Source organism: Euprymna scolopes, chromosome 26 (genome assembly GCF_053919585.1).
Source record: "Euprymna scolopes isolate OS-2025 chromosome 26, ASM5391958v1, whole genome shotgun sequence".
NCBI classification, from domain to species: Eukaryota; Metazoa; Mollusca; class Cephalopoda; order Sepiida; family Sepiolidae; genus Euprymna; species Euprymna scolopes.
The window spans coordinates 66,205,719-66,224,904 of NC_136507.1; the positions used below are offsets into that span (position 1 = coordinate 66,205,719).

Here is a 19,186-nt window from a genome sequence, read left to right on the forward strand (position 1 = left end):
ATCAACCCTTTTCGAATCATTTAATGTTAAGTCCGGTAATTTTGTTAAAAGTGTATATGCTCCAACAGGGCATTACGTTGCGAGTGAAACAGTCACATTTTTTAGTGATTTTTTTTTTTTCAAGTGGCGATTAGAAATAATAAAATACTTACAATTGTGTTTTTTTTTTCAACGACAATCTTACAAAGCTCTTTACTGAGTGAAAAATGTCTTTTAAAACTATATTTTTTAATAAAACGAACAAAGTCAAATTATTTAGACAATGAAAGGTTTAATAGAACAATATACTCTTTTTTTTTTTTTAAACGAAGGCTATTTAGAAAAACATCTGAAGAAATTCGAATATTTATACCTTCAAGTCTAAACATAAAATTCAGTGCATATTTAGAATTACATTTATTAAAAAAATACAGAAAAATCTTTATGATGTACGTACTTGTCACGGAACAAAGATGTCATGTTCCAAAAATCACGTGAGTTTGGCTATGAATTAATCTTAATAATTATAAAACTCTGTGGACTGTCCAGGCGTCCTTGTTTGCTTACTTGAATCTTGTATGTTTATATATTTATACTAACATATACCCAGCGCTGCCCGGGTTGTGTTAGGACCCACCTGCTCTACTTTAGATATTGAGCACTTTTTGATTACAAAATTCCACTTCCATTCCCGGACAACGCCAAGTAAATTTTCTTGAAAGTTTTGCATTCACATTTATTTGCAACTGCTTCAATGCCGCAAATAGGAATTTTTTAAAGAAAGCGTCAAAGAGGTTTATTTTAGCAGCAGAAAGTTGGACAGTGTCCAAGTGAAGAAAAAGAAGAGTTGAAAGTTCTTGGGGCTGTCGAATGTCGATCAGCAGTTATCTTCAAGCGAAGATCGACTATGCTGGAGCATCCATTGGGTAAGAACAGGTGTGAGAGAGAGAGAGAGAGAGAGAGAGAGAGAGAGAGACACACACACACACAGACAGACAGACAGACATGAGGTCTTTCTTTGATGCTGGCCAAATTCTCTCTACTGGTCAACCGTGATTTCCAAAGGGACTAAAAAAAAGTTCCTTAAGAGACAGATGGAATGAATGCACCCTGCAAGCTAATTAGTCAGTGTGTGGCCAAATCGCGTACTATGGACATTAATTCGTGAGAGAAAATAAATCTTTATTTTTATTCATGACTGTTACACAAGTATTTTTATATTTTCAATAGTCAAACGCTCATCAACGCTCTGATCCCCATCTGGCATCAATTGTGATGGATGGCTCTCGTCTGGGTGAGGCCCCGTGTTTTGACAAGCTTCTGGGTTTGACCTTTACTCTTGATCTGAAATGGAACACGTACATCAAGTCTGTTGCCAGGGTCGCTGGAAAGATGGTGGGATCCTTCTACCGCTCCAGAAGATATCTCACTACTGATGCAATTCTCTATCTATATAAAAGCCAAGTACGTCCAAGGATGGAATACTGTTGCCATATCTGGGCAGGAGCTGATAAAAACAGCCTATCCTGCCTTGACAGAGTACAAAATAGACTTCGTGGCTTAGTGGGGGATGCCCTTTTCTCTACCCTGCAACCTCTCTCCCACAGAAGAGACGTTGCGAGCCTATCCTTATTTTATCGTTATTTCCATGGCAGGTGCTCGTCTGAACTCCAATCTCTGGCCCCCCCTCGCCAATCTTTCACGAAAAACACCCGTCTAGCTGAATCCACTGTGAAAAATTTCCCCTACTCTATATCTGTGCCTAAATCAAAATGCGGATTCCATGAACAAAGCTTCTTTCTTAGAACTGCACGCCTGTGGAACTCTGTTCCGTCTGCCTGCTTCCCACCGGACTAAAACTTGGATGTCTTCAAGTCCAATGTTAACAAATTCCTAATGAACCGCCCCCTTAAGTAAACACTTCATCAAATCTCCACACTAACGTAATGTACTTGCAATAACCCTTATCCCTGAGTGGCTTCCGGGCCTTGATAAGTGGTGATCACTGTGTAAAAAAAAAAGAAAAAAAAAAGTCTTTATATACGTGAGGAGTGTTTATGTGTGAGTCTTTTTCATGCAGAAAGTAACACAAGGAGACGTCTGCTGAGAGTTTTCTTTATTTAGAACTAACTTGGGTGCCCGGCGTTGCTCAGCCCGGCGTTAGGCAATGTGTTTTGAGCAAAAAAAAAAAAAAGTGATAGTAGGCAGGCAGGCTCGAACCCATACCGCGAAGGAGGAAAAGAACATGAAAAGAAAAAAAACGTGACGTTTTTGCTGTTGTGCTCATCGTGGAATCGGAAGTGTCAAATATTGAAATTAAGGCTAGTCAATTGAAAAGAGGGGATGACTTTCGAAAATAGGAAAAACGACCCCTTTTTGGAGAAAAGTGCCCAGTTGAGGGTGAAGGAATTAATGTTTTTAGCCAATTTTTTTATATTTGTCCTCCGAAGGGTTGAGCTTCAAAACGATACCAACCTCGTGAACATCCATCGCCTCTGTCGAAAGTTTTTGGCATACATACATGATGATGATTGCAACGTCTTGTCAGACGAGTGTCACTCCCTCAAACACTTAATGTCCACGAACCCAAATGCCTGAGGGAGTATCTATACAAAGATGATGTTACAGAGTTTCAGCTTTGTACAACAGCTAAGTCTCTCTCTCGGTACAAAATGTTGAGATCCAACAACAAGCAAGAGCAAGATAGCTAGCAACAAGTTAAACTACAGACAAGATTAATGCGGGTACTGGTCTCCTGCTTTATGGTTTTTTAAATCAGAGATTTGCTTCTCCTAGAAAAATTGCCATCACCATGGCTTACGGGAGCCCTCTCCAACCCCAACACATATATATATATATGCACACAAATATACACGGTGCTAGTTGGCCGTTGACCCTGAAAAAGGGTTCATTCGCCCCTTGGAAGGTCTTGTTTTTAATCCTCCAGGGAGACTAGCCACCCTCCTCACCAAACAAGTCTGGTGGGGGAACCAGTTTAGTCGCCAGTGACCCGACCATGAGGCAGGTAGTACTGGGTTACATGGTACCAGTAGTATATGACATGACCAGACATACATACATGCATACATACATACATACATTTAAACAGACAGGTGAGATTTATATTATAGAAGGCGTTGGGCTTTAGAGAGAATTGACTTAGAAGAGAGAGACTGATGTTCTCTTAGATTATTTACTGATTAGTTAACATTTAATTTATCTGAAATGAGTGAGGCACATGGATAGAGACAGTGAGATAACATTTCGCATTTAGTTTTTTACATTCTGCAAGGCCCTCATTACTGGGTGCAGTTTTGTCATACCCAAGTGCTACTACTTCGGGTCAGAGTTGATCTGAGAGAAATGTCAAATATTAAGTGAGCACATACCCACCCACCCCAACACCATTAGGTCCTTGCCACCCAATCTAAGGATGTAATTTAAGATCATATCTAACACGGAAAGAATATTTAATCGTTTTATTCATTTTAACAAGTTCAATGTATTTGCTTAGTTTTCTTCCTCCTTGATTTTCCCTGTGAAGTGCTGGGATGGCGAAATCTACGATTTCACAGTTTTTTTTTGTTTTTTTTCTCCTTATGTTGATTATTATCATGTTCAGTCTCCTTACTTATATTACCGCGTGTATATTTTTTTATTGAATAAGTTTGTCCGTTTATTATTATTGCTAGGAAATAGAGGGAAGTGTGTAAATTATATTGTAGACACGTTTACAGGAAGTGAGGGTCAGCTGATCGGATTTGCATGTGAGTCACGTGATCAGGTTAGCTGGATCGAAGAGATTGGGTTTTATGAGATAGAAGGCAATGGACGGCTTAACAGTTGTCTCCTCCCCTTCACTGAGGGGGGGGGGGACGCTGACGTGGGTGGAAATAAAACCTACAAGTAAATCATGCAGGCCAGAGATTCACTTCCATCCTTCTGCGGTCGACATCTGGAAGATGAAAAAAGAACAAACTATAAAACCAATTCCTTGTTTTGGAGTGAATGAATCTTCATCCAAAACAGGTTCCCGTCTCCCCTCCAAGATACGAGATGATTCCAGGTAGACCAACATCCATGACGCATGAAGGTATGTTCAAAAATACATGTACCACACACACACACACACACACACACACACACACACACACACACACAAACGCATATGAACAATTAAATAGGAATATACAACGAATAGACAGAACATTAGACGATTACACAATGGTCCCCCTTATTAGATATGACAACACAACGTTATTATTTATTCACTAGGAGTAGTCACACAGGCGATCATCAGAGATTTCTCTTTCAGAACAACCTGTCATGTTCTCTGGAATTTCCCCAGATTTCCAGTACTCATCACCTCTTTCAATAACCTTTGCAAATTAGTCTGCGTTATCACAGGAGCCATTAACCATTGATTTCTTGTTGGTATCGACCACTGATCTTCACGGGAATTTGGTTGGCAATAAGCCTTCCCAAGATTCAAGTCTTCTTTGCACTCATCCAGTGGAGGTCTGGTTAGAGCTTTATTTCCTCGGTTCTTCTATCCTCCTTCACTTCTCCCAATCATTTAGTGTAGTGTGGCATAAACCAACACTACAATTTTTTTTTTTTGGGGGGGGGGGGGTAAAGGAGCATGGGGATTAATTAAAATTGTACAGTTCCAGATTTCATTATTATTATTATTATTATTATTATTATTATTATTATTATTATTATTTACTAGCAGTTCAGCCAGGCTTTGCTCGGGCCCTATATACTGTTCATAACTTTTTGTGCATATGTATATATTAAAAAGTGTGAATATATACTGTAATATCCAATATCATAGGCTTCCTTAACAACCATAGAGAAAAGTTGGTAGAGACTGCAGAGGTCAAATTTTTTAAAACTTTGACCCCAATTTTGATCCCTTAACATTTATTGTTTTGGGCTTATATCAAATTAAAAAGTTTGACCCATGTCTAAGTAACCTACATCTAAAATTTCAAGTGTTTAGACCCAAAATTGGCAGAGGAGTTTGGTAGAGTCTGCAAAGGTTAACTTTTTCAACTTTGACCTCTTTGCAGCCAAATTTTCGCCCCAAAACTGACTAAAAAATTGCTGCAGTCCTGATTACTCTTTATGTAAAATATCAAATATTTAGACAAAAAATTGGCTGAGTAGTTTGCTAGAGACCGCAAAGGTAAAATCTTTTAGACTTTGACTCCTTAGCAGCCAAATTTTCGGCCAAAAAAACGATTTAAAAGCTTGCCTTATGTCTGAATGCACTTTATGTAAGATTTCAACTGTTCAGATCAAAAATTGGCTAAGTTATTTGGTAGAGACCAGAGAGGTCAATTTTTTTTTAACTTTGACTCCAATTTTGACCCCTTAACATTTATTGCTTTGAGCTCAAATCAAATTAAAAAGTTTGACCCATGTCTAAATAACCTACATCATAAATTTCAAGTGTTTAGGCCCAAAATTGGCGGAGGAATTTGGTAGAGTTTTCAAAAGTCAAATCATTGAATTTTGACCCCTTAACAGCCAAATTTCTGGCTGAAAACCGATTAAGGAGGTTTTTCCAAATCTCAATACCCCTTATATCAAGTCTCGACTCTATAGACCGAAAATTGACAGAGTAACTTGGTAGGGAAATGTACACACACAGACACACAGACACACAGACACAGACAATTTCACTTTTATAGATATATAGATTTATTTATATATTTTCCACTGGAGGTCTAGTAGTGGTCTCCCTTCTCGGTTCTTCAACACCCTTTATGACTCTTTGGTGTGGGACCATCTGAGGTAGACGCCACCATTTGGGCGTTGGATAGTAAACATTAGTAGCAGTAGTAGTAGTAGTAGTAGTAGTAGTAGTAGTAGTAGTAGCAGCAAAATTTTTATCTCCTATTACAAACCTTTTACATTAACGGTGCTTCATGCAAAATTTAATGAAGTGTTTCTTAATAGTTTATAAGCCCATACGTTTATATTATTTCTTACTATTATGTTTTGTAGAGTGCCTTCCTCTGATGCAAATTTGATTTCTATTTCTCCTAGCATTTTATTAAGATTTTCCAGAACTTTTCCTAGTGCTCCTACAAGTATTGGAATTGCGATAGTCTTCTTCATGTTAAATATTCCCTCCAACTCTCCGGCGAACAAGTAATAGAGTCAAAGTTATGCTAAACTTTTAAAATTGTTGCTTTACTTTCCTCGCGATGTCAACATCATCTTTAACAAATTTTGTTTTCAATTTCAGGGGTGCCTTCTATTCCGTTTCGCCATTCAACGGTCTCCGTATTATTTCGTTGAACACAAATTTTTGTTATCGAATGAATTTGTAAGTATTCTTGGTCTCCATTTGAACATCCAGTCGTGATAGCCGCCCCATTGCATAAAAAGAAAAGAACATTATTCAAATTTGAAACTATAGAGAACATAAGTTATCTCCCTTTAAATATTTTATCCTCAACCCCTTAGAGATGTTATTATATATATATATATATATATATATATATATATATATATATATTTAGTGGAGATGGTAATTATTAATAAAAACTGGAGAAAGTGCTCAATACTGTTGTAGAGCAAATATGCGTTTTATTTTTTATTTTTTATTATTTATTACCATATCTTTCTGTTAAGTTACATTATTGTTTCGGCTCCACGGATGTTTTTTGCCGTCTGTAGCGTCCTCAGACTTTTACAGAAATGGTTTCTGTAGGGTTTCTGTAAAAGTCCGAGGGCGCTACAGACGGCAAGAAAACGGCCGTGTAGCCGAAACAATAATGTAACTTAACAGAAAGATACGGTAATAAAAAATAAAACGTGTGTGTATATATATATATATATATATATATATATATATAGTGTGGAAATGATAAAAGAGTCACCCTAAAGAAAATAACATTACAGCTTTATTTTAAAACTTTTATAGAAAAAAATCAATTCAGATAACTTGATTATGTAGTAGAGCTGACATCTATTCAATGTAACCACTTTCAGCCTCAGTCACTGCCACAACGCAGATCTGGAACTGGGAGAATGCCTTTTCCACAAACTCTGATAGGAGCTCGGTGAATACTCAGGAGATGGAGGCGATCAGGCTGACTTTGATATTGTAGGAGGTCATGTTGGTGATGTTCTCAACATATGATCAAACAAGGTAGTTCAGCAGGTTCAGGTTAGGGAAGTGAGTAAAGGGTTCAAAGTCTGAAGCCAAACCTGGGTTTCTTTGGATTTGTGGGCCGGTGCTGAGTCCTGCTGCCACACCCAAGGTTAGCCAGTTGCCACCTCATTGCACTAGGGATCAGCAAACTCTTCAACACATTCAGGTACACTTTGGTGTTCACATTCAAGACGACTTTGAAGATGTGAGGTGGCATGATGTGGCCTTCACTTGAAACCACACAAAAGACCATAATCGTGGCCGGAAACTTTGTTTTCATTACCCTGGACACATCCTTGTTTCTCATGGCAATCTAGCAATGCATTTTGAGGGTGCTGACAATGGTCCTGTTGTCATAACTTGGATCGGTAGAGAGCATGAGGTGTATAGTGGCATATCTCCGATCTTGCTCGTTGAACATAGTGTCACTTTCAGATATGATAGAAGACTCCTTGGGATTTGTACACAACTGGCCAACTAGTAGATGGTCTGCAACAAAAAACGATTTTCATCAAACAGAAATGGAATCATGTCATCTTTTCTAGGGCGATAATTTTATCGTTCCACTATATATATATAATGTATATAACGTTTGCTCAGTTGGTAGAGTGCTTGCCTTGCATGCAAGAGGCTCGGGTTTCGAATCCTGAGTTCGGATGTGTCTAACTGATGAGCCCAAATGAGGGCGAAACTCGAGTCTTGGACTTCCGGTTCTTTGACTGTCATGGCTCTTGTGGGCTGCGACGTTGTTTGGCTGTGGAATTTATTATATACACTCTCTCACATTCTGAAAATCCTATCATAAGTTGCTCGCTTGGTTAGCATTGCTGGATGGCATCGTCCTTTCGAGTTAAAACTCCTACTTGTGAGACATTGACTTGGGGTTATTAGCTGGTTGGATGACCGCGTCCCTTGTTGAGACGAAGTAGGTTCATTTCACAGTCGGATTTCGGCGCGGTTTGCTTGATCTGTGTTGGTTAATTGAAATTCTTGTGTGCCGGGCGTTTGCTCAGTTGGTAGAGTGCTTGCCTTGCATGCAAGAGGCTCGGGTTTCGAATCCTGAGTTCGGATGTGTCTAACTGATGAGCCCAAATGAGGGCGAAACTCGAGTCTTGGACTTCCGGTTCTTTGACTGTCATGGCTCTTGTGGGCTGCGACGTTGTTTGGCTGTGGAATTTATTATATATATATATATATATATATATATATATATATATATATATATATATATATATATATAGTGTCCTGCAGGCCAGCTTCAGTTTTGCTGCTTCAGTTATCTCCCCTGTGGCCTTGCCTAGCCACTAATATGTTAGTAAACGAAAACGTAGCACAGAAAGAAAAACCAAACCTATTTTAAAACAACAGCGAAAAGGTTTATTTCAGTAGCAGAAAGTTGGGCAGTTTCTAATTGAAAAAAAATGAAGAAAGAAAATTTCTTTAGGCTGTCGAAAGTCGATCAGCAGTTATCTTCAATTGAAGATCATCTATGTTGGAGCATCCAGTGAACAAGGACAAAAAAATAGATAGAAGGGGTGTCTTTCTTTGATGCTTCCTGGGATCTTTTTGCTGACCAACCGTGATTCCTAAAGAGGCTAAGGAAGGTCTTCAGATGACAAATGGAATCAATGCACTCTGTAAGCTGATTGGTCAGTGTGTGACCAAATTGCTTAGCAAGGACACGGAATCATGAGAGAAAATAAGTCTTTATTTTATTTATGACTACTACATCTGGAAGAGTCGACCAAAGGTAGGCAACACAAACAACGCAACTTTCATTGAGCTTTTTGAAAAAAAAAAAAGAAAGAAAAAGAAAAGATGCTGAATGAGAGTGTGAAAAAGGTTCTAATCGAAGGGACGTTCAGCCATGTTTAGTGTGACGTCCCCAAACAACTTTTATGAAGCAGGCATGCTCTTGAGTGGAGAGCCATTCTTGTAATATAAGAACGAACCAAAAAAGCAAAAGAAATAAACCTATCACAAATAAAAGAAAATTAATCAAGTGCGACAGTTGGCCCAATCAAGATTTAGCAGTATTAATCTAGTCAGAGAAGCTTTGAATTGTAAAGAATTTCAGGTAATGAATGGTAGTATTAATTCATTCAGGATCAGTAGTGGTCCTCCCCTCATGTCCAGATGAAAAGCTATGACTGAAAAATTCAAAGAGGTTTTTTGATAATTTTATACAGTTAATATAAAAATTCTTTTGGTAATTTTATACAACGAATTCAAATAGATTTTTTTTTGATAATTTTATACAGTGAATTCAAAGAGCTTTTTTGATAATTATACAGTTAATATAAAAATTCTTTTGGTAATTTTATACAACGAATTCAAATAGATTGTTTTTGATAATTTTATACAGTAAATTCAAAGAGCTTTTTGATAATCTTATACAGTTAATATAAAAATTCTTTTGGTAATTTTATACAACGAATTCAAATAGATTATTTTTGATAATTTTATACAGTGAATTCAAAGAGCTTTTTTGATAATCTTATACAGTTAATATAAAAATTCTTTTGGTAATTTTATACAACGAATTCAAATAGATTTGTTTTTTTTGATAATTTTATACAGTGAATTCAAAGAGTTTTTTGATAATCTTATACAGTTAATATAAAAATTCTTTTGGTAATTTTATACAACGAATTCAAATAGATTTTTTTTTTTGATAATTTTATACTGCGAATTCAAAGAGCTTTTTTGATAATCTTATACAGTTAATATAAAAATTCTTTTGGTAATTTTATACAACGAATTCAAATAGATTTTTTTTGATAATTTTATACAGTGAATTCAAAGAGCTTTTTGATAATCTTATACAGTTAATATAAAAATTCTTTTGGTAATTTTATACAACGAATTCAAATAGATTTTTTTTGATAATTTTATACAGTGAATTCAAAGAGTTTTTTGATAATCTTATACAGTTAATATAAAAATTCTTTTGGTAATTTTATACAACGAATCCAAATAGATTTTTTTTGATAATTTTATACAGTGAATTCAAAGAGCTTTTTTGATAATCTTATACAGTTAATATAAAAAATATTTTGGTAATTTTATACAACGAATTCAAATAGATTTTTTTTGATAATTTTATACAGTGAATTCAAAGAGCTTTTTGATAATCTTATACAGTTAATATAAAAATTCTTTTGGTAATTTTATACAACGAATTCAAATAGATTGTTTTTGATAATTTTATACAATGAATTCAAAGAGCTTTTTTGATAATCTTATACATTTAATATAAAAATTCTTTTGGCAATTTTATACAACGAATTCAAATAGATTTTTTGGGGATAATTTTATACAGTGAATTCAAAGAGCTTTTTTGATAATCTTATACAGTTAATATAAAAATTATTTTGATAATTTTATACATCGAATTATTTCATTCTTATCACCCCTGGCTATAAATATAATCGTTCAAGCCTTTGTGATCATACGCAGTACAAACTATGCTTAAAACATTGCAATAAATATTGAGAGAGACTATTGAGGCATTCTCACAAAACATTTACAAAGCTGGCAGCAAGAAACAATTAGTAACCAAACAGGGTCAAATATAAGGTTTCCCTCCATAATCTTTTTTCATAATTGTTTTTTCGTATTCAAACATCGCATTCTTTTTGTCATTAACTGATAAATGCGACTTTATTTAGCAACTCCCTATAATATCTCTTCCTGTCAAGTCGGTGCAAAAGATTTTGCCGGTTTATAAAAGGAGCCTTTTAAATCACTGTAATTTATTTCATGTATATTCAAATGACCATGGTTAATTTATGACTTTTTATTTCAGATTATTAAAGCCTAATTAATATGTTTCTGCAATATTTTTACTCATGTTGACTCGAAAACGACTTTCTTTAGCCGACGGAAAGGAAGCCATGTTCCATCATGATAATGCTCATCCTTACACAGCACTACTGACCAAGGATTTGGTTGTGAAATATTGCCTCATCCTACATACTTTCCTAAACTAGCTCCCTCAGATTATCACTTATTTCGAGAATTAAAAAAAAAAACCCAAAAAAACATTCAGATGGCCTTAGGTTAATATTACGAGATGAGATTGAACATAAGTTAAATTCAGATTGTACCTCTAAACCTACAGAATTTTACAAGCGAGGCATTTATAAGCTCGTTGACAGATGGAATCTAGTTATACAGAGCAAAGGCCATTATTGCTATGAATAAAGACTTAAGAAAATACAAGCTATATCTATATATCTATAAAAGTGAAAGTGTCTGCCTGTCTGCCTGTCTGTGTCTGCCTGTGTGTCTGTCTGTGTACATTTCCCTACGCAATAACTCTGTCAAATTTGAGTCTACAATGCCGGGCTGAAATGCTAGTATAGTCATATAAATAAAATAGAAATTAATGAAACATTAAAATAATAGAACGGTCACTAGATAGCAAGTGCTAACTAAAACATAAAGTTAAATTTTTATGACATGCCCCAGCTTATTATAAGCACTCCAACCTCCCCATGTTAAGAACGGCTTTTGGAATAACCACTGTGAAAAATTTCCCCCACTCTTTATCTGTGCCTAAATCAAAACGCGGATTCCATGAACAAAGCTTCTTTCTTAGAACTGCGCGCCTGTGGAACTCTGTTCCGTTTGCCTGCTTCCCACCTGACTACAACTTGGATGTGTTCAAGTCCAATGTTAACAAATTCCTAATGAACCGCCCCCTTAAGTAAACACTTCATCAAATCTCCACACTAACGTAATGTACTTGCAATAACCCTTATCCCTGAGTTGCTTCTGGGCCTTGATAAGTGGTGATCACTGTGTAAACCCCCCCCCAACCTCCCCATGTTAAGAACGGCTTTTGGGAATATTCCCCCTCCCAACCTCGAAAGCCATTCTTAACATGGGGAGGTTGGGGAGGGGGTTTATTCCGAAAGCCGTTCTTAACATGGAGAGGTTGGGGTGTTTATGCTGAGGCAAGTCATAAAAATTGAACAAAATGAATAGAGTTTTGTGAATGAAAATAGAGAAACAGAAATTTTATAAGAAAATATTTTATACAAGAAATAAGAATATAAAAGTTACTTTCAGTCATTTATACACAAATACGTGTTTACCAAATAAATTTCGGTTAAAATTTTAGTCAAAATATGCATAGTGTGAATATATGCATATGTGAATAATATACATATATGAGCATTTGGCAGCGTGGCATTGTGTATGTGTGTGTGTGCATTGTTTTATTTTGTTTTTGTTAATGTGCATATAGCTGTGAGTAGCAATTCGTTTCTGTTTGCCTGACTGTTGCTAGTGTGCAGAAATGTGCCCACGAGATGAAAAATGCTGGTGTGTGAGTCATTGAGTTTTTTTTTTTACACCTTCTCCGGCCAAAAAGACACGGAGAGTGGGAGGCTGTTGAGCAGCCGTTCGTGCAGGTGCAGCTGGTGACAACTTATCTTGTTGACTCTTTCTCATGGGAGTTTCTAACTTTGCTTTGGCTTACTATTTTCACAGAGACGTGTTACTTCTTGAGGTTGGAAATGATTTCTATTTGTTCAAAATACTTTCAGTTAACATCTTGCCGTGAAAATTTCTCTACTTTGGAGAGCGAGGAGGAAAGTGAATTAAAACGAAACGGTGTGTGTGTGGGGGGGGAGTGGGTAAGGAAAGAGATTAGCAACTAAAGACATTTGCTTTTTAGCGTTCGTTGGAATCGCTTGCCATTCAGCCACTGCATTTTTTTTTTTTTTTTTCTCATTTTTGCATTTTTTGTTTCTCTTTGCAGTTGGCTGCTTGTGAATTCTGTTGATCCTGCCGGACAGTTAAAATGGTTGGTCGATGAATTACAAAAAGCAGAAGATCACGGTGAAAAGGTAAAAAAAAACAAAAAACACACGTCGGCCTAATAAACATGCAGTCAGTTTAATGATGAAAATAATTTAAATTTGTACATAACAAATCAATGAAAATGCTGTTTCATACCAAAGTGTGACAGACCAATGAAAATACCATTTTAAACCTATGTGTGACAGACTGACGAAAATGATATTTTAGACCAAAGTGTGACAGACAAAAAAGTAAATATTTACTTGCTGCCCACCACATTAAGATGTGACACAAGGTCAGAAGGTGGGGATGTCAAGCCAGCGCCCCTAAAGAAAGGGCACTGGTGCATCGCTATTGGCATTTCCTGGCAGGGCTGCATCAGACAACTTGCCCCATCCAAAAGCCAGGTGGCAAGGCCTAGGAGGGCAGACTTCCTAGGTAATACCTAGGTGTCATACCTTAGTCCGACAGGTACTGGGCTATGTAAATTGATTTGTCGATGACAGATTCTTGACTGGTACTTTCTACCCAGGTTTCCAAGCAACCGAAGCAGCAAGGCGACCAGCCTTGAAACATTAAAAATAATGAGAGAGTATAAGCATAAGTATGAGAGACCAATAAAAATGCTACTTCAAACATAAATGTGACAGACCAACGGAAATGCCGTTGCAAACCTAAGTGTGACACACTAATGAAAATGCTATTTCAAATTTAAGCATGACACACCAACAAAAGTTGACGCTTGTCCAGAATCCCCCCATTTCTACGAAAAACAAAAATAAAGAAAAATCTGTATGCTGTACACATTCGCGACAGAAAGAAAATATCGAACACCAAAATCACATAAATTGCACAAGTAGTTTTATTTTTAAATAAGAAAATAATTCTTAAATGAATACAAGTTTTTCTAATGCCCTCCTCCCAATGTTAAGAATGGCTTTCTAAAAAATTCGCAACAGTTTGAATTGTTTAGAATTATCTCCCTTGTTCCTTGAGACTGTTTTCAAGATGGCGTCATGAGATATTTGCTCAGTTTAGCTATAAAAATTTGATTTTCTTAATTAAAAATAAAACTACTTGATTAATTTACATGATTTTTTGTGTGCACTATTTTCTTTCCATCACGAGCAAGTACATCATACAGATTTTTCTTCAGTTTTAATTTGCATGGAGAAATTTTGAACAAGCCCCCACCCTCACCTCCTCCATAAAAAAACTAAAAAAATCCTTTGTGACACAATCAAGTCCTTATGGCAGTCGCAAATTTGAGAGGAACTCTTGTTTAGATAACACTAAAAAAAAAAAAATACCTGGGATCTTGGGGAGGCATTGCCATTCAAATCCCAGAGAAGACCAATAGTCGTTGTAAACGAGAAATCAATGGTAAGTAGCAGTTGAGATAACATAAAATCATTTGCAATAGTTGTCAAAAGAGGTAGAGAATACTGGAAATCTTGGGAGACTTATTGCCACTTGGACTCTAGGGAACACCACTGGTTATTGTCAGTAGCGACCACTGATGATGACCTGTATGAGAATTCCTAATGAATAAATAATAATAATAATAATAATAATAATAATAATAATAATTAGCGGGGCCTGTGGAAATTCCACAGGGGACTCATTTATATGTAATATATTGATGTTGGCATTCTGTAGATGTTCAGTGTAAAAGGGAGACGCTCTGATATCATTGCAGCTTTTTTTAAAACTGCAAAAGTATTTATCTAAGCTAGCAGGGACGCCCGGCAAAGCCTGGTCGTAAGTTACGCTTAAATATGATATTTTAATTCTTGCAGATTTCATATATATTATTATGGAGTCAATGTTCTATCGATTTTTATATATTATAAAGTTTCGATTTCAAAAATAAAAATAAAAAATCTATCCATATGACTTGGGTGCATTAGCTTGAATCAAAACCAAAATAAAAACATGAAAAAAATAAATGTATATATATATATATATATATATATATATATATATATATATATATATATATATATATATATATATGAACAAATGATTAATAAAACATGTTAAAAAACATCTTAAAAAGAGTTAAAAAGGAAGCACACTCTATTTCCGTTTCGGTTTTATTGAGCTTTTACATCTGGTTGAGATTACTTTACTTGTAAATATTAACTCTTTAATATTTATAATATATTTTAAGTTTACCATTTTGATTACCTTGGTAAACTTATTGTAATTTATATATATATATATATATATATATATATATATATATATATATATATATATATATATATATATATATATATATACACGTTTTTATTTTTTTAGGTTAAGTTACATTATTGTTTTTTTGGCCGTCTGTAGCTTCCTCAGACTTTTACAGAAATGTTCGCTATTTTGGGATGAAAGAGTGGAAGAGTGAATGAGGTCAGGGGGTTGCGAGGAGGGCGGAAGAAAGAGAGGAAGGGAACAAGGGGGGGGAGGTGGGAGGGGGCGCTTGGTATGTCGGTAATGTTTTAATTTGGGGGTTTAAGGAACTTGGGTGGGAAGTTCATTTCTGGTGTGCCTGAGGGCATAGGGATACATGGAGAGGAAGGGGAATATGTTTGAGGGTGGGAGGAGGGGGGTTACTTTAAAATTCGAATCTTAATGTTAACGTTTTTATGCGTCTTGTTGGTGAGATGATTTCTTGGTAAGTATGTCTTGACCTGTTGGGTGTTCGCTTATGTTTGGAGGCGGGGGGGGGCTATGATTCGGTTTATTTATTTTTAGTTTTTATTTTGTTGTTAATTGTGTGGAGGGTTAGCTAGCGGTCGCGGGCACAGGTACACACATGCGCACGTACACACATATATACTTAAAAGAAACGGTCACATGTACACATAAAAAAATAGAATAAAACGCATATTTGCTCTACAACAGTATTGAGCACTTTCTTCAGTTTTTATTAATTATCATTTCCACTATATATATATATATATATATATATATATATACATATATATATATATATATATATATATATATATATATATATATATATATATATATACACTTGTGCCCGATATTATTCATACCCCCCTTGAAAATTGAGTTTATTAGGTGTAACTTTTGTAAGAATTTATTGTTTACGTCCATATTGATACATATTCTTAATAAACCTCTTCTGATCATTTTCGTCATTTTAAAATCTCGGGATACTTATAATAAAAGAAATATACAGCTATTTATAAAATCTGCAATGTTCAAAAATAATCATACCCCCTTATTTTTTCAGTATTAATCGAGTTTCTGACTGTTTGTTTTCTGTTTGATTCTTATTTTGAATGCTTTTATACAACCTTTGATTAATTTCATTTCGTTTTTTGCATTTTTCAGAAATTAAAATGATATCAACTGAAAACCAATAAAAGAATAAAAATTATTAGAATGGGGAAGAAAAAAGAGCTTAGCAATGATCTTAGGACTAAAATTGTGAATTCACATAAGGATGGTTTAGGTTACAAGTCAATTTTCAAGAAATTTGAGGTCCCTACAGCAACAGTACAGAGCATCATCAAAAAATTCCAGAGCCACCACACAACAAACAACTTGATTGGTGGAGGAAGGAAAAGGAAACTGTCTGCTAGAGCCACCAGGAATATTGTAAGAAGTGTTAATGCAAATCCAACCACCACTAATAAGGACATTTTAGAAAATCTGGAGTCTTCTGGCATAAAAATATCAAGGCAAACATTGCAAAGGACTCTGCATGAAAATGGTCTGAAAGGAAGAAGACCAAGAAGGACTCCATTGCACACCGGAAAACACCTTGCAGCACGTCTAAAGTTTGCTAGGACCCATGTGAATTCTCCAGAGTCCGTTTTCTCAAGTATTTTGTGGACTGACGAAACAAAAATTGAATTGTTTGGCCATATGGATGCTTCTTACGTTTGAAGGAAGAAAGGAGAAGCTTACAACCCAAAGAACACCATACCCACGGTGAAATATGGTGGTGGTAACCTAATGTTTTGGGGCTCCTTTTCGGCTAGTGGTCCAGGTAGTTTGGTCAAGATAGATGGAACCATGAAGAAGGAGCAATATTTGGAGATACTCAAGAAAAACATTAGACAGGATGCGGAGAAGCTCCATTTAGGACCAAACTGGGTCCTTCAACAGGATAATGATCCACAACATACTGCCAAAATAGTCAAGAAATGGTTTGAGGATGATCAAATTAATGTTTTGGAATGGCCTAGCCAGAGTCCCGACCTGAACCCTATCGAAAACCTCTGGCACATATTGAAAACTGAGGTTAAAAAGCGGAAACCTAGAAATTTGAGGGATTTGGAGAACTACTGCATTGAAGAATGGTCAAAAATCAGTGTTGATGCTTGTAAAAACCTTGTTGATAAATATCCCAAACGGTTACAGGCAATTATTCAGAATAAAGGGCATGCTATTGACTATTAGTAAGAGAGGTATGAATAATTTTGAACTAGTGCCATTATTGTTTTTCTTTGTATAATGTTTAAAACTTGCATAATTTATTTATTTGTTGAGTTTAAATTAAATGCTTATGCTTGATTTATTGTTTGAAATCCCTTTAATATTGTCTACCTTCTGATTTGAGCAATATTCTTATAGAAATCTCAAAGATCCGAGGGGTATGAATAATATCGGGCACAAGTGTATATATATATATATATACATAACTTGAGTTTCTTCAGCCATAATCGAAACCGAAACTAAAACTTATGAAGAATTCTTGATAAAATTTTTTATAAAAAAAATAAATGACTTAAGTCCAACAGCTATAATCGAAACCGAAACCAAAACTTATGAAGAATTCTTGGTAAAATCATTTATGAAAAGAAATGGAAGTACATAACAATTAAACAACACTGATGTAAGCGTGACACAAAAAATAACAAACACGCTATTGTATTAATGTATAGATAAGAGGTGGAGAGTACTGGAAATTTGGGGAGACTTGTTGTCACTCAGACTACAGAGAACACCACAAGTTGTTCTCAAAAAGAAATCTTTCATGATGACTTGAGTGAAAACTCCTAGTGAGTAAATTATACTAACAGGAAATGAAAATGAGAAGATAAGAACCTACATGGGCGATGTATATGACCCGTGAAAGGAGATAGCTACAAAAACACATGTTAATGGTTTGAAAAAAAGGACACTTGAATAGAGAAACGAAATGGTTACTAACAGCTTCACAAAATAAATTGATCAGACCAAACTATATTAAAGTTAAAATACATATAACATAGGAAAATAGTAAATGTAGACTCTGTGGACAACATCAATAACAAAACACTCTCTCAACTGCACAAATTTTTTTTCTCGGCTGTTCACATTCACTGTGTTTTTTTGTTTATTTTTTTACATAGGAGTCACCATTTATCAAAGCCACTCGAGGATAAGGGTTATTGAGTGTACAGTAATCAATGGGTAATATCATAGTAATCGTTATTAATGGAAATTTGGTAATTTGGATTACTTAAAGGGGCGGTTCATCAAGAATTTGTTTATGTTGAACTTGAAGACAACCAAGTTCTAGTCAGCTGGGAAACAGGCAAATGAAAGAGAGTTCCATAGGCGTGCAGTTTCAAGAGAGAAGCTTTGGTCGCGGAGTCTACGTTTTGATTTAGGCCTGTGCCTAAATCAAAACGTAGATTCCACGAACAAAGAGTGGGGAAAGTTAGTGACAGTGGTTTCAGCTAGACGGATGTTTTTCATGAAAGATTGATGAGGGGGAACCAGAAATTGGAGCTTAGATGAGCACTTGCCATGGAAATAACGATAAAACAAAAATGATATTCTGTTTAAATAACAGATAAAGAAATCTCCATTATAAAAATAAAAACAGACAAAAAGTGTCAAATTTGAAAAAGAAAAAAATCAGATTTTTTAAATAAACAATTTAGATTTATTACTTTTGTATGTTATTAAAAAAAAAAAACTTTAAAAAATATTTTGTGCTTTTTAATATTTTTTTTTTTAATCTTATTGTCTTTCAGGTCTATATTATTGGACATGTTTCTCCAGGCGACTGGGAATGCCTTTTGGAATGGCAACGAAATTATTTCAATATTCTCAGCAGGTAATATATTCATATTTGAATAAAATAAAATATGCATCAAGTGCGCTTGAAAGCCAAATCACAACGTAATATTAGCAAAATAAACAAATGTTTTACTTGTTTGAAATTGATAATTTAAATATAGTTCGGAGCTAAACTCCATCCTTAGT

The 19,186-nt window shown here is 35.2% G+C and overlaps 1 protein-coding gene across 1 annotated transcript in view; it reads left to right on the forward strand.

The window, feature by feature from the left end:
- The window catches only part of LOC145248127 (sphingomyelin phosphodiesterase-like), an 86,461-nt gene that overhangs the window by 49,719 nt on the left and 17,556 nt on the right, over positions 1-19,186 (forward strand). The window contains exons 7-9 of the mRNA XM_080109938.1: positions 6,239-6,319; positions 12,921-13,008; positions 18,955-19,037. Of these exons, the coding sequence (XP_079966064.1) occupies positions 6,239-6,319; positions 12,921-13,008; positions 18,955-19,037 (252 nt within the window). The remainder of the gene's footprint in view (positions 1-6,238; positions 6,320-12,920; positions 13,009-18,954; positions 19,038-19,186) is intronic.